The sequence below is a fragment of the Vigna angularis genome, chromosome 9, assembly GCF_016808095.1.
Source record: "Vigna angularis cultivar LongXiaoDou No.4 chromosome 9, ASM1680809v1, whole genome shotgun sequence".
NCBI classification, from domain to species: Eukaryota; Viridiplantae; Streptophyta; class Magnoliopsida; order Fabales; family Fabaceae; genus Vigna; species Vigna angularis.
This window is the reverse complement of record NC_068978.1, coordinates 29,800,247-29,814,321: the sequence shown is the minus strand read 5'-3', so window position 1 is coordinate 29,814,321 and position 14,075 is coordinate 29,800,247. Positions and strand designations below refer to the sequence as shown.

The following is a 14,075-nucleotide window of genomic DNA, read 5'->3' as shown; positions in this document are numbered from 1 at the left end:
TACTTTTGACATTGTTCCTATATGGTTAAAAATATTCCAAACTATTGTGATGCATACGTCGCCACACTCTATTATTCATTCCTAGATATCCAAATTGGCATAAGTGTATTCCCATGATATACATATTTAATCCTCACCTAGGAATCATACATTTTTCATATAAGTATTGCCACCCTCCAGAAAAAAAACAAGTTACTCACATTTTAATCTTCGATTCTACACATGTTGTATATTTTACTCCCTATACCTTTATACCCTTATCCCACTCAAGTACAAATACTTCCTTAATAATTAAATTTCTATACAATTTTAGAAATCTTTCCTTTAATGTCCATTATCAATCCACTTATCCTCACCAAACTTTATTTTATTTCCTATTTCCATTCTATGTTACTATTCAAATAAACTTTCCTTTTGATCAACTCCACAGATTCTCCTGATATTATCACAACTTCTTGTAGAAAATGAAAGATATGAAATCATCAACAATTACTGTCTTCTACCAAAAAAAATCAGAAACTATTAAAATTTATAATAATATTGTTTTGAATTTATATCAATTTTTACTATGACAGACCTAGTTGGCTCACATTGGATCAAATTCAATATATGGGTGACGGAATTTAATGAAATAGACGTGGAACATATGTGGTTGAATCTATGCCTTTGTGTAGGATTGCAATAAATTATTTCCTCTAATTTCAACCTAGCTAGTTAATTAGCATTGATTTTTCATATGCTTGGTACAATGATTAGTGACATATTTGTGCAATTTTTATTTTTTTTAAGTTTGGATTCAAACACTTAAATAAGTTCTATGTAACTAACTAGTTCTAAGGATTAAAGAAAAAAGAAGAGAGGACTCCTCTACTATAATTAAAAGCTATGTTTTTTTAAGGATTTTTTTTTATAAACAAGTGTTTGGCCAATTTTTTTCTTAAAAAAAAAAACTAAGAATAATTGAACCAAAATTCTCTAATTTGTATTGAATTAGGCAAGCACATTTACATTTTATTACTGTTTTTTTAAGGAAGGAATGCAAATTTGAGTAGTTTCTTCCTAATCATTTATAAAGAAAAAACTGGAAAGAGTACCCTTATCCACTACATATGAGAAGAAACATACCTAACATTGTTGTCAACTTTTTTTCTTGCATGGAAAACACACTACTAAAAAAATGGGATTAGAAAGCGTAATATACGCTTTGGTTTAAGCGAACCCGAAGCGTATAATAGTGCGGTGGTAGAGTCGTAATAATAGCTTAAATATATGCTTCGGTTGTCCCATGGTCGGTGCCTAAAGCATGCTACTAACTCGGTTCTACGTAAAATTGAGGCATAAAACTCTGCCCAAACCTGCTCCACTAACAGCTGTTGGGTCTAATAAGAGCTACTAACTCGGTTGCCCAGCAATCGATGCCTAAAGGGCACTACTAACTCGGTTCTAGGCGAAACCGAGGCATACAACTCCTGCCACCTAACTCGGTTCTGATGAAACCCGAGGCATGATGTGGTCTTTGATTTTTTCATTTCCACAGCCCAACATCTTCTCTGTCCGTGCTCTCACATTAACTCTTCATTTTCACTTCTTCTCTGTCCGTGCTCTCCCATTCTTCCTCTCTTCTTCCCTCGTGCTCTCACTCTTCTCTGTCCGTGCCTCCACCACTGCTGCCTCAGCCACTGCTGCCTCAGCCACTGCTGCCTCAGCCACTGCTGCCTCCGCCGCTCTAGATCCACCGCTCTAGATCGCCATTGCCAAGCCGCTCCAGATCGGCGAGCCCTCCGTCGTTGCTGCCTCCGCCGCTCTAGATCCACCGCTCCAGATCGCCATCGCCAAGCCACTCCAGATCGGCGAGCCCTCCGTCGTTGCTGCCTCCACCATTCTTCCCCTCCGTTGTCGCCGCCGCCCTAGACCGGCAATCTTCCTCCAACCGTCGAAGTCCTGTGTGATTGGAAACCCTAAGGGAGCTTCCTGGTTCGTTGCAGAAGGTGTTCATCTACTCTTGTTCTTCTGCTTTTGAGGCCAGGCCAGTGAAGACTCACAATCACAAGCAGTTTGGGTTTCTGAAATTGGGAAATGTTAGGTCTGTTTTGATCTCGGATTGGGATTGGGATTTTCCGGTTGTGTGAAAAACATTGACTTGCATCACTCCGTTTCTTGTTGCTAAAACAGTTTCTTGTTGCTGAAACAATTTCTTGTTGCTGAAACAATTTCTGGTTGCTGAAACAATTTCTGGTTGCTGAAACAATTTCTGGTTGCTTACTGAAAAACAGGTTGCATCTAAAAAAAAAAAAATAGGATACTGCCTCGGTTATATAAGAACCGAGGCATATTCCTATCTGGTTTTATCTCAGTCCATGACCGAGGCATAAAGTCTGTCCTTTTTACCTCGCCCACATATGCCTCGGTTGCAAAACCGATGCCAATAATAAAAAATAACCGGTGTCTTTTCTTCTTATTGTACTAGTGACATCATGTACTAAATAAATAAGATTTTGGCTTAATATTGATTTTAATATTTATAGTAATTTTTTTTGAATATTTTATTTAATATGATCCTAAATTAATTAAAAGAAGTTAATATAATTCTTTCGTTAAATTAAAAACATTAACATTATTATAAGCATTTTTGATACTTATGATTACGAACACAGAATATTATTTCATATTGTTTGATATTTACTCATTTAGATTCTTAATATTATATTTTTAATTAAACACACAAAATACTGTTTCATCTTGTATAATAATTATTTATTTAGATATTTAATATTAAATACTGATAGTGTCTGCTAGAATTACTTTTATGCAAATAATGGTCACAATTACATAAATTTAAATTTATTAATTAAAACTTAGTTTAATTTGTTGTTATGCGTTATAATTGTTATTATACCAACATTTAATAATTATTTCCATTTTAATTTTATCACAACTTTAATTTGCACTTTAAATTAACTTTTTACATCATGTTAATTATTTATAAAATTACATATACAAATGAGTAATAATTCTCAACTCTCATTATATTGAATCATGAGAGACTGAGAAAAACAAGAGAAATATAAGGAAATCTGATCCCATTACCATGAGAAACAAAATTAAGAAACATAAGCTTTCAAAAGACAATATTTATGTATTATTTAAACATATATAGTTTCTATTATACAACAGAAACTGTAATAATATATATTATTTCAATAGTTTTACATCAATTAAAAATGGAGATCATAATCAATTTAAATGTCTTTTTTTTTCAATTTCCAAAATATCTTTTCAAAATAAAACCGTAACAAAATTTTAACTTTCAAAAAAGACCATATTTGAGATACATAATTGATCTGATAATATTACACAAAAGACTTAGAATAAGAACACGTATAAAACACATATATGATATTATTAATACATTAATTGCATCCAACACCATATATAAGCTAGTTAATTAATTGAGTGATACATATGTATACACTCACAAAGTGATTAATTGAGAATTTTATATTATGGCAATTGATTAAGAGTTGAAGAAAATGAATTAATCTTGAATGGCCTAAAGCCATGTCGAAGACTTGCTTGCCATATTTTCTCAACGCTAAACGTGAAATTTCCACATTCGTGAACGTTCCAACCTTCTAGGGCATGCACTATTCCGGCCACGCGCCACGCGCTCATCACTCTCCTCGGCAGCCAGTTCTGTTGTACATGCAAATTTGTTATTGTGAAATTCATTTTGGCAACAAAAATTGCACAAAACCATGATAGAAAAATATTCAAATGACAAACTTCTTATGATAAGAAATGAAAATGATATAAAGTAATTTTAAGTCTAACTCAACCCCACAAAATCGGTTTATAAAACAAGAATTACACCTCATTTATTTTGTCTTATTTTTAGTCGATGTAGAACTTCCAACACATCTTACATATTATAACTCGACACCTTTATATGTACAAGAAAAACGATAACAGTATACTTTCTTATAATGCACATTTAATATATACCTTTATTTCATTTTGTTTAGAAGTTATAAATATAGTGATAAAATTGGAAGAAAGATAAAAAGTGTAAATTCAATTCTCTAACACATGATAATCATAAGATTGGTTTAATGGGTTAGAAAAAAATAACATAAAAATTGTAGGTTTAATTTTCTGATTTAAGAAATAAATTTTAAATCTAAGTCAATCTCACAAAACTAACGGTGTAAGACGAGGTTTAGATTCGTTTATATATATATTATAAATTGATTTTATTTCTAGTCGAGGTAAGACTTTCAACATAAAATAATAGAATACTAGTCAGTGACATTTGACGATAAAAATAGAAAATTAACCCAATAACTCATTTATAGTTTTTTTGAAATTTTTTCTTTCTCTCAAACGAAAATTGCATCTTGTTATAATTACCTCACAGGAATCGACATTGACCAATGAAGGTGGAGCTATCATGGCTGGTGTGCTGTGATAGTAGCAGTCTTTACGAAGTTTCTTTGGAGGGAATTGGGAAACAGGTATGAACAATGATTCTTTTGCTGCTTTCTTTTGTTCTGCTTCGTTACATTGGTCTCCCACAAGCCAAATCTGCATATACAAATCAAAGCCCATCATTTCAATAATATTCATTTTTTTTTCATTGAAATTATCAAGTTGAAAGAAAAACATTGTTAGAGGGATTTACCTTTGCATTGTAGGATCCTGGGAAAACCAAGTTCTTTTTGCACTCCTTGGAGAGTCTTAATTCAAGATCATCATATTCATCTTTGTACATTGTTGTAACCTGAAAAGTATGATTCCAAATTAAATTATGCAAGGAGACTTCTATAGCAAAATTTAATTTCAATATATTAAATATCTTAATTTATGATTTTTTTTCATATATTAATTAATTCGTGAAATTATGTGTACACTTTGTCTAATAGCCCTTTGTTTTTGTTGAATTCTGTATACAACATTTATTAAAATCATTTTCAATCTAAAATCTTATAATATGTTTGCAAGTTTTTCTTTTTATGTATTGTTCATCTTATTTATTCTCATTCAACTTAACTCCAGATTCTTCACTTTAATAAAAAAAAGTTATATATTACATGAATATCTTTAAATTGAGTAAAATTTAAAACCCAACTTAAAAATATAAACGAAAACATTATTTAAATTTACGGATAAAACATGTAGAATTAATTTATATAAATAAAAATTTATTGAAATAAGACTCTAATAACAGCTTGATCTATGTATGCTTTCTGCTAGATTTTGAAACTTATTTATTTAAGAGTTTAAGCAAATAAAATTTTAAGATAATGGATAATAATTTTATGGGTTTAGCACAATGATGTCAGATTTTAAATAATAAAATAAAATATTACAAAAATAGTCCCCATTAAAATTAGGGTTTTTTTTTGTCATCTTTTTTTAACCTATTTGTGTACAGGCCTAATAAAAAAAATTGACTTAATTAGCAAGTTTTAATTACTTATAATCAAAATATTTTCAGTGAAGAAAATCATGGTTAATTATAATTATTGCACATTTAAAATAAAACTAAACATACCTTTGTACCCTTTTCACATAAAGCAGTAGCAATGGCATATGAAACCTTATTAGGTTTTCCACAAAGAAGAACTTCACTTGCTTCATTAGGAATGCTATTAAGAACAATTGCCACAACTAAGCTACTTCCATCCACAATCTTTATCTTAAGCTCAGGAAACCTTTTGATGTAAAGTTCACCATATTTATTCAGTGAATCTCCCTGAAAAACCATTCAAAATAATCATTTATTTAACCATAATATTATGAACATAGAAAAATTAAATCATGTTATTTTTAAATGAACATACACAAAGCTAAATAAATATATTATAATGCATCTAATAAGTTCATTTTTGTTACACACAAGGGAAGAACGTAACATCTCCCACAATTTTGGATTGTGTCATTAACAAGCTAAATTTTCTTACTATTGCTTACTGTACCCCATAATTACTAAATGCACTCCCACAATACTAGGAAAAATACCCCTGAAAGAGTGTTCTAAAAATCTCATTACGAAAGAGATTATATGCATTATGAAAAGTTTATTCTATAAATCCCCCTTCCATAATGTATTTCGTACGTTTTGGAAATACTAATCCAAAAATTTTATTCTAAAAGTTTTGTTTTGAAAATTTCATTAAATTTTTCGAAACGTAATTTGGAAGTCACTTTTTAAGGAGAGTAAAATGGTTATTCTGAAAAGTTGAGGGGTGTGAAAGAAATGGTGTTGGTGCAGAAAGTAGAAGCCTAAATTTCTTCATTATTTTTCGAAAGTGAACCCTTAGGTGAGTCCAAATGCCACACCTTGGCCCATAAAATGTTTTGAATAAAAATTCAAAATGGTTTTTAATATTTTTAAACACGTAGGGGTCTGATTTTGATTCCTAAACTCAATGGATTATCAAAATTACCTTTATTTATTAAATATTTAGAACTTAATGGAATAAAAAGAAATATAAGAAACAAAGTAAATCGTAAAATATTAAAGTACTAAATAAAGTTAAAAAAAAAATAAATTACTTGCCTGATTTGAAAGACCTAGACTTAGAACCTTTGCATTGCTTGACTCTGCTTGAAGTATTGCATCTTCTATGAGTTTGTTAAGAGTTTCACTTTGCCATTTGAAAAGGTACTGCGAAGAGTGTGAATATTATTTATAGGAAACATTTTTCAAAAATTGGAAGAAAAACATATATTAATGTAAGTGGAAACTTACTTGAACATGGAATCTAGGAATAACCCATGATTGCAAATTGAGCATTTTGAAAGCATTCCTCTCGATGACGAAGGTTTTGGCATAAAACCAAGTGACAAGAACAGACGAAAGAGTGAAAGGCCACATCAAATAAAGGTACCATGTTGAAGATTGTGGTTTTGAGGCTAAGGATGCAAATCCCAACCTCAGATGAAAAATGGATTCTGGTGTTGTGAGATGTGTCAGATGAACCACATCAGGTGAAATTTCTTGTCTCTTCAATGATGTTTCATATGTGCTGTCTGTGCTCTTGTCCATCGTACCATAGATGTAATCATAAATTGGCATGAACAGTGAGTAATTTGTCCTAAACTGGGTATGATGCAGTGAGTGGAACCTGTCAAAAACAAAATTTACTTCAATGATAGTAATTACTCATTTTTAGGATTAATTTACATCAATAAGTGATTAATTTACAATCCATAGTAATTAGTTAGAATCTTGTTATGTTAATATTATAGATTCATTTAGATTCTAATTCAATAATAAAAATTATTTTAGGGTTAACAATTTTTAGTTTACAAGGTTGAATTTAACTTAATTAATATAATTATTAAAAAAATATCTTTAAATTTAGTTGCTAATTATTTTTATGAAGTAATACTTGATTTCATATTTATCTTCACAATTTATAATATTAAAAAGAAATATATGAAATTTTTGAAGTGATTAATTTATTTTGATGACTGACTTAGATCATTATAAAAATAACAACACAATATAATAAGATCTTAACCACAACAATTATTTATTTAAGTAGATGTCATTGTATATACTATATGAAGAAACTTATTTTTAAAAGATTTGTGGAAATAATATAAAGGTGAGTTTAAGTTTTATAGTTAATTAACTAAATGACAAAATTAAATATTATATATATATATATATATATAAAAGAATTCATAAACCTAAGTTTTTAAAGTTTTAAGTAAAAAATATGTAAATTTTATGAATATGAATTAGACTAAAACAACTTTTGTATAATCTCTCCTAATCAATAAAGAAAAAAAAGCCATCCATCTTCACCTATTATCACCATTTTCTAACAAAAAAACTCAGCAACTATGAATACTCAATAAGAATAATTAATATTGTTTTGAAGTGACATAAATTTCTACGTTGTTTCAATCATAGTTGATCAACTACAAGTGGCTTCACTACAAAGGTGACACATTAATGAATTAATTAACCGAAATTTAATGTAATTCAATCATATGAATAGGAAATTAACATATGAACAAACGATAATGATTGTGTTAAATTAGCAGAACTAATTTAATGCAATCCTTGTACGTAATACATAAGTAAACCTATGAACTAATAACCACTTTTTAAACATTGAAACCAACCCAAGTGAGACACGTAGAACAAATCAAACTCGGTGATTCAATGTTATTATATTTGAATAATGTTTTTTGGTTCGAAATTAGGTAAAACAAACGTTTGACTATGTTCCACGTGTATCATCAGTTGTTAAATGTCAGTGATTGTAAATAGTAGAATTAAGAGGATTGCATTGCATTAAATAATTTCCTCTAATTTCAACCTAGTTAGAATTGATTTTTCATATGCTTAGTACAATGATTAAATGCAATACCAAGTAGTTGTTCGTTATGTGTCACCCATGTACTGAAGCCACATGTTGTGGAATGTTAGTTAGTTATACATTACTTGGATCACTATATCATGCATATAGCTTTAATTATGAACAACATAAAAAATAATAATGCTTTACTTTTCAACAAAGATAAAAAAATATCTATGTTAAGAGAGAGTGTAGGGTTACATCAATAAACTGTTTTTTAAATAACAAGATGATATATTTATATATATATATATATATAATTTATTTTCTAATTTTTATTTGTAAGGGAAGATAAAAAACTTAAAACTCAAATTCTGCCTTTGTTATTAAAATTATGAATTGGAAAGTGTTACTATGTGGAGGAGTTGAATTTATAATTTAATGTTTGTTAATTACTTTATATAAAATATTTGAGTTGTAATATCATGTTTGTTTTACTAATACATTTTTTATTATTGATAGAAAAACTGTCTTTTGATTATTTGATTTGCAAGTTTAAATTTCCAGTACATATAATTAATGGCAGTTGAGGATGCCTTTGCTTCCTAATGTTTTATATATATTTAAATTAATATATAATTTTAAATATTTTTTTATTTTAAAATATTTAATATATTTGGTATTTCAAAAATAATTATATATTTGTATAAAAATTGTGACACTCTCCAAATATTTGTTAAAGTTCATCCTAACAAATATACTAATGTTGGGAGTGGATATATTGAAATTTGTTGAATAAATAATAATAATAATAATAATAATAATAATAATAATAATAATAATAATAATAATATCTAGTGATTTTATTAATTGTAATAGAGAGAATCATATAATGGTTGTATGTAAATCTTGTTTGTGGGAATAATCAATGATACGTAGTATGAGTGAAAATTATTGTTGTAATAAGTGTAATGAGTGTTACTATAATAGTCATATAATGGCACAAAAATTAGTGATGATATATTCATATACTTCAAAGATAATTATTGAAGTATCAATACATCAAAATTTTAATAATAATAATGGAGACATCATATTATAACAATTTTGGTAGTGTTGGTTATCAAAATGCAATGTAAAAGGTGAAATGTAACTTTTAATTAATCTCTTATTGTTTCATTCTCTTCCTTTAGAGATAATTTTTTGAAAGAAATGAGATTATCTATCTTATGAACTTAGTAACAATACATAGAAAAGGACATAATAACCAAACTTAAAATATAACATATATATATATATATCATGTAATAACCTTTCCTATTTTCATTATATCTATATAACAAAATTTTACCTTACAATAGTTTCATGACAAATACGTATTATTTTCAAATCATTGAACTTTTTTTCCCACTAAGTTAGTAAATTAAATAAAAAAATTCATTTAATTCTTTCATGGATTTTTTTTTTCCACGGCACCATTATTGATGCAAACATGAAAGCAACACTCACCAACATTTGTCACTTCTATTGAGCTGTCGAGCTTTGTAATGAAAAATGTGAATGAAGGATACGGTTCAAATAATAAATTTTGAAAATAATTATTTTAATAATATACTCCAGAATTTTTTTAATACGTGCACTAAGGTTATTTCAAAGAAACTTATAATTAAGTAAAATAATCCTTTGATATTCTGTTAGATGCACGTAGATTAGGTAAAGTTTAAGAAAAAGTAAAACCATAATTCATTAATAAACATAAAAGTTAAAAACCATGTTTTAAAAAATTAACCGTAAAAAATTAAAGGTAATATATAGTTAAAATATTTCATTAATAATTCTGTAAAACAAATTATTTTATGCTTGTAATATAATAAGAGAAAAGTACACCTTTTTCCTTCATAATTCCAGAAAATGTCACACAACACTCTATTTTAAAATATTGATAAAAAAAGTAACATAAAAAACTAAATTAAAGGAAAGTTCACTAATATATATGTGTATATATATAATATGTTATAAGATGACAAAGAGAGTTCCACTATTCACACATTGTATTAATGTTAGTACTGTCTCTTTCTTGCAGTTAGAACTTCTATATGCTGGAAAATGAAATTCAACGCACTATTTCTAATTAAATATATTAACTTTTTCTTTATCATATACACATAAAAAATCTGCACTGTATTACGTTTGTATAATTTTAATCGTTCTTTATGATCTATTAATTGTAGGAGTTTAGTGTCTAAGGTTTCAAAAATGGCCAATTTAGATTCATAATTAATGACAATAATATTTTATAGACATAATGATATTAGAATCCAAAGACGAAAAATGACATAATTATAATAAATATTATAATTTAAATGAATGATAAAAATAAAAGAGGTAGAAAAACTTACGATGGAGTGTACATGAGATACTTTAGGAAGGGAAATGTTGAGAAAATGGAGGTTGGAATGCACTCAAAATTGCAGTGACCCAAATTGTTCATGAAATCAATGTATGCAAGATAGCCAGCATAGGATGCTATGGAAGCTGTTCTTGTGACCACTGTTGAATAGAGTGGAATGGCAAATAACAAAAAGTATGCTATGTGTTCTGCAAATGGATGGATCACAGCTGCCAAATTCATCAACAACTCCATTAATTAATCAAGTGCAAATCTTTTTAATACTTTGAGATCTCATCTATATATCTCTCTCACTAATTAATCTCACATGCACTCTTTCTTTTGAATAATTCATGTGGTCCTTCTCTCACAAAATCAAAAATTGTTTCTTTGACAATAGTGGCTTGGAAAAGGACATTATTCACCCATTATCATTCATTTATATTTTTTATGTTAATTTCTACTATAAAAAGAAAAATAATAAAATTTACTTAACAATAAACATGTTATAGAATGATTAAACTTGTGTATTTTAGTGGAAACCTACTTCTGTTATAAATGCAAAAAAAATATAAATTTGTGTCTGTTATTAAATAAAAAGATTAAATTTATTTCAGAAATTTTAACAAACATAAATTTTTGTTTTATGTGATTACTTAAAAAGCTTATAAATAACAAATGTAAAAAGTTATTTGTATTAATAATAATTTTAAAAAGAAAAAACAGTGATTCAATACATGAATTAATTACCCATTTAAATTATAAAAAAATCAGTGGATATTTTCTTGTACTTAACAAGGAAATGATTGCTTTTTCAAGTAAAATTTTTCGTTTTTTATATGCATAAAAAAATGGAAAAATTACTAAAAGAAGAAAATGGAAAACCTACAAGTAATGGGTTCTGTGACAATGGAAGAATGGTGATGAGAATGGTATCTGGAATAGAGAAAATGATGATGAAGTGCTCTGTGCAGCCAATAATACAGAAACTCCACTGGTCCTGCATGTAAAAGAGCAGTGATAACCACACCATCCAATCTCCACAAGGGCATCTGAGAAGCTTCTGGAATTAACATATAACCTACGTAGAACAATATCCCATTGAACAAGATCTGGTCATCCCTGCAAATATTTCATATTTTTAACGTTAAATTAACCAATCTAGGAACTGATTATATATAAAGTTTGGTAATATATATTATCTTCAATTCTCATTATTAAACCTTGTTTAAGCTTTTAAACTATGAACATAATATAGTTTCGGTATATCTAATAGTTTTACATAACTGATATAAACATAGTATGGATATATTTAATAATTTCACATAGTTTAAGAACTAATTATTTAAAAACTAACATCAATATAGTCTCGATATATTTAATAGTTTCACATCGTTGAAGAACTAACATCAACATAGTCTCGGTGTATTTAATAGTCTCACATCGTTTAAGAACTAACCAGTTGCTTTCTCGATCAACTTGTTCGAATTCAATGGCCTTGTCAACGATTCTGGATTTCCCTTTGGCCGTTCTGTGGCGGGAAAGTGTGATCCAAATTTGGTCATGCAGCATCCTGACCAACATGTAGGGGAAGATGAGGAAGTAAGCAAGGTATTTCTTCTTTGGATCATTCACTATGAAGGAGTAAGTGCTGTGCACAATCCATGGTGTCAAAATCACCCACTGTCATCACCATCAATATTATATTGTTAATTCACCATAAAAACAATTCAAATGTCTATTTTACTTTATTTATAATATATATTAAATTGAAATGAGTTAAGTTTTATATATTAAATAGAAAATAAAGCATGATCATAAATTTATTATCTTTAAGATGTTGAATTTAATATATATAATATCTTGTTAATATTATATCTCAATATAAATATAAAGATCCATCAATATATATAAATATATATAAAAGTTTGAAAATTTAGTCTATAATAATGGAAGCTTTGGAAGCCTCTAAACCATATGCAACATTATTCAAGGATAAAATGGTATGAACAAGAGAAGATGAAACAAGAGTTCATGTTTAGCTTATAGAAATAAGATTGAAGTATGAGAAAATAATGAAAAAATAAGTATGAAACCTTGAAACTCCCGAGAGGCTTCCATGGCCAATTGGTGAGTATTCCAGGTTTTGAAGCCATGTTTGGAATAGTTTAGGGTAAGAAAAGGAAGGAGCACTAAAAATTTGTGTGTATGATGTTCTTGGAAAGTGTTCATATTTATAGTGGCTGAAAAGGGAAAATGAGTGAGCTATATTGATGGCTTTGATGGCGAACGTGTAGGGTAGATATATAGATTAAAAAGTTTAGATAATAAATGTCTCTAACTTTAGTTTTTCATATATTTTAGCTGTATTGATGTTGTAAAGGGTTGATTGAGTGTTTCTAATTTCATCCAAATTTTAATTGTTATTTGAGTCTCTGATGTGATGTATTTGGATGACTGTGAATAACAATTGAAAAAGATGTTTGAAACTTAGAATATTAGAATACTAAGAAAAGTATTTAAACAATTGAAGACTAAAATTAAACAAGATTTTATATATCAAATGTATGTAACCAACAATTTATGTTTATTTTTCATGCTTTTTTTATCGAAAAAAATAAATGAATTCTTAAATAAACAATGTGACACAACTACAAGGAAAACTGAAATATTAAAATTGCTTAATTATATATAATACATGAACTAATAGAAGTGTAATTAAAGTACTTCTAATGTTTTAAGAATTATTTATTTTGTTCTTCGAAATAAGAATTAGGGTTTACTTGACACTATTAGAGCTTTTCATATTTATTCTATTTGTTTTTTATAAATTGAAGAGAAAAATCACAAGAAATTCACTTATTTTTTTGTTTTTTACAATCTTTCCAAAATATTTTTAGAAAAATCTCATCAAAATATGTAAGTAAAGTTATAATGTGATGTTCTATAATATATTTATTAAAATCTTTCATTACAAAAATTAACGACATAATAAATCTCACAACGAGTGATTAAAAGAAAATATATTTAAAATTTGTCTTTATGTTTATCTGGAAGTCCGATTTTGTCGGGTGAATTGAAGCTGCCTACACAGTTTGCATCAGAGCAGAAAAATAAATTATGGAGACAACAAAATTAATTTTGTAACTACTTCTTGCAGTGGAGTAAATGGGGACACAAAATTCATTTTCAATACATTATACTTCTAAAATAATCTTAAGGAAACAGAAAAAAAAAATCTGAAAAAAATAAAAAAAAGGAAAGATATTTTCGTCATTAATTAACATGCTTTTTTTCTTTCTTGTTGTCATCAAGTTAATTATTAACGTAGCCTTTATGTATTGATTTTTTGACCATGTAAAATTTATAGT

General features: G+C 27.9%; 1 protein-coding gene across 1 annotated transcript; it reads right to left on the bottom strand.

The window, feature by feature from the left end:
* Positions 1-3,381: 3,381 nt before the first annotated feature.
* LOC108347177 (very-long-chain aldehyde decarbonylase CER1) lies at positions 3,382-12,912 on the bottom strand. The gene is made up of 10 exons (XM_052868995.1): positions 12,801-12,912; positions 12,164-12,387; positions 11,594-11,826; positions 10,715-10,934; positions 6,752-7,127; positions 6,556-6,667; positions 5,552-5,748; positions 4,679-4,777; positions 4,408-4,581; positions 3,382-3,693 (listed from the first exon to the last, which is right to left on the bottom strand). Exons 1-10 carry the CDS (start codon positions 12,858-12,860, stop codon positions 3,502-3,504), a joined length of 1,887 nt encoding a protein of 628 aa, XP_052724955.1. The 5' UTR covers positions 12,861-12,912; the 3' UTR covers positions 3,382-3,501.
* Positions 12,913-14,075: the final 1,163 nt, after the last annotated feature.

Coding starts and splice junctions, on each gene's coding strand:
- LOC108347177 (XM_052868995.1), bottom strand. CDS start 12,860: ATGGCTTCAAAACCTGGAATACTCACCAATTGGCCATGGAAGCCTCTC. Junction 11,827..12,163: donor GTTGATCGAGAAAGCAACTG/GTTAGTTCTTAA, acceptor AAATATTTGCAG/GGATGACCAGATCTTGTTCA. Junction 5,749..6,555: donor AGGTCTTTCAAATCAGGCAA/GTAATTTATTTT, acceptor TTTTTCAGGGAG/ATTCACTGAATAAATATGGT.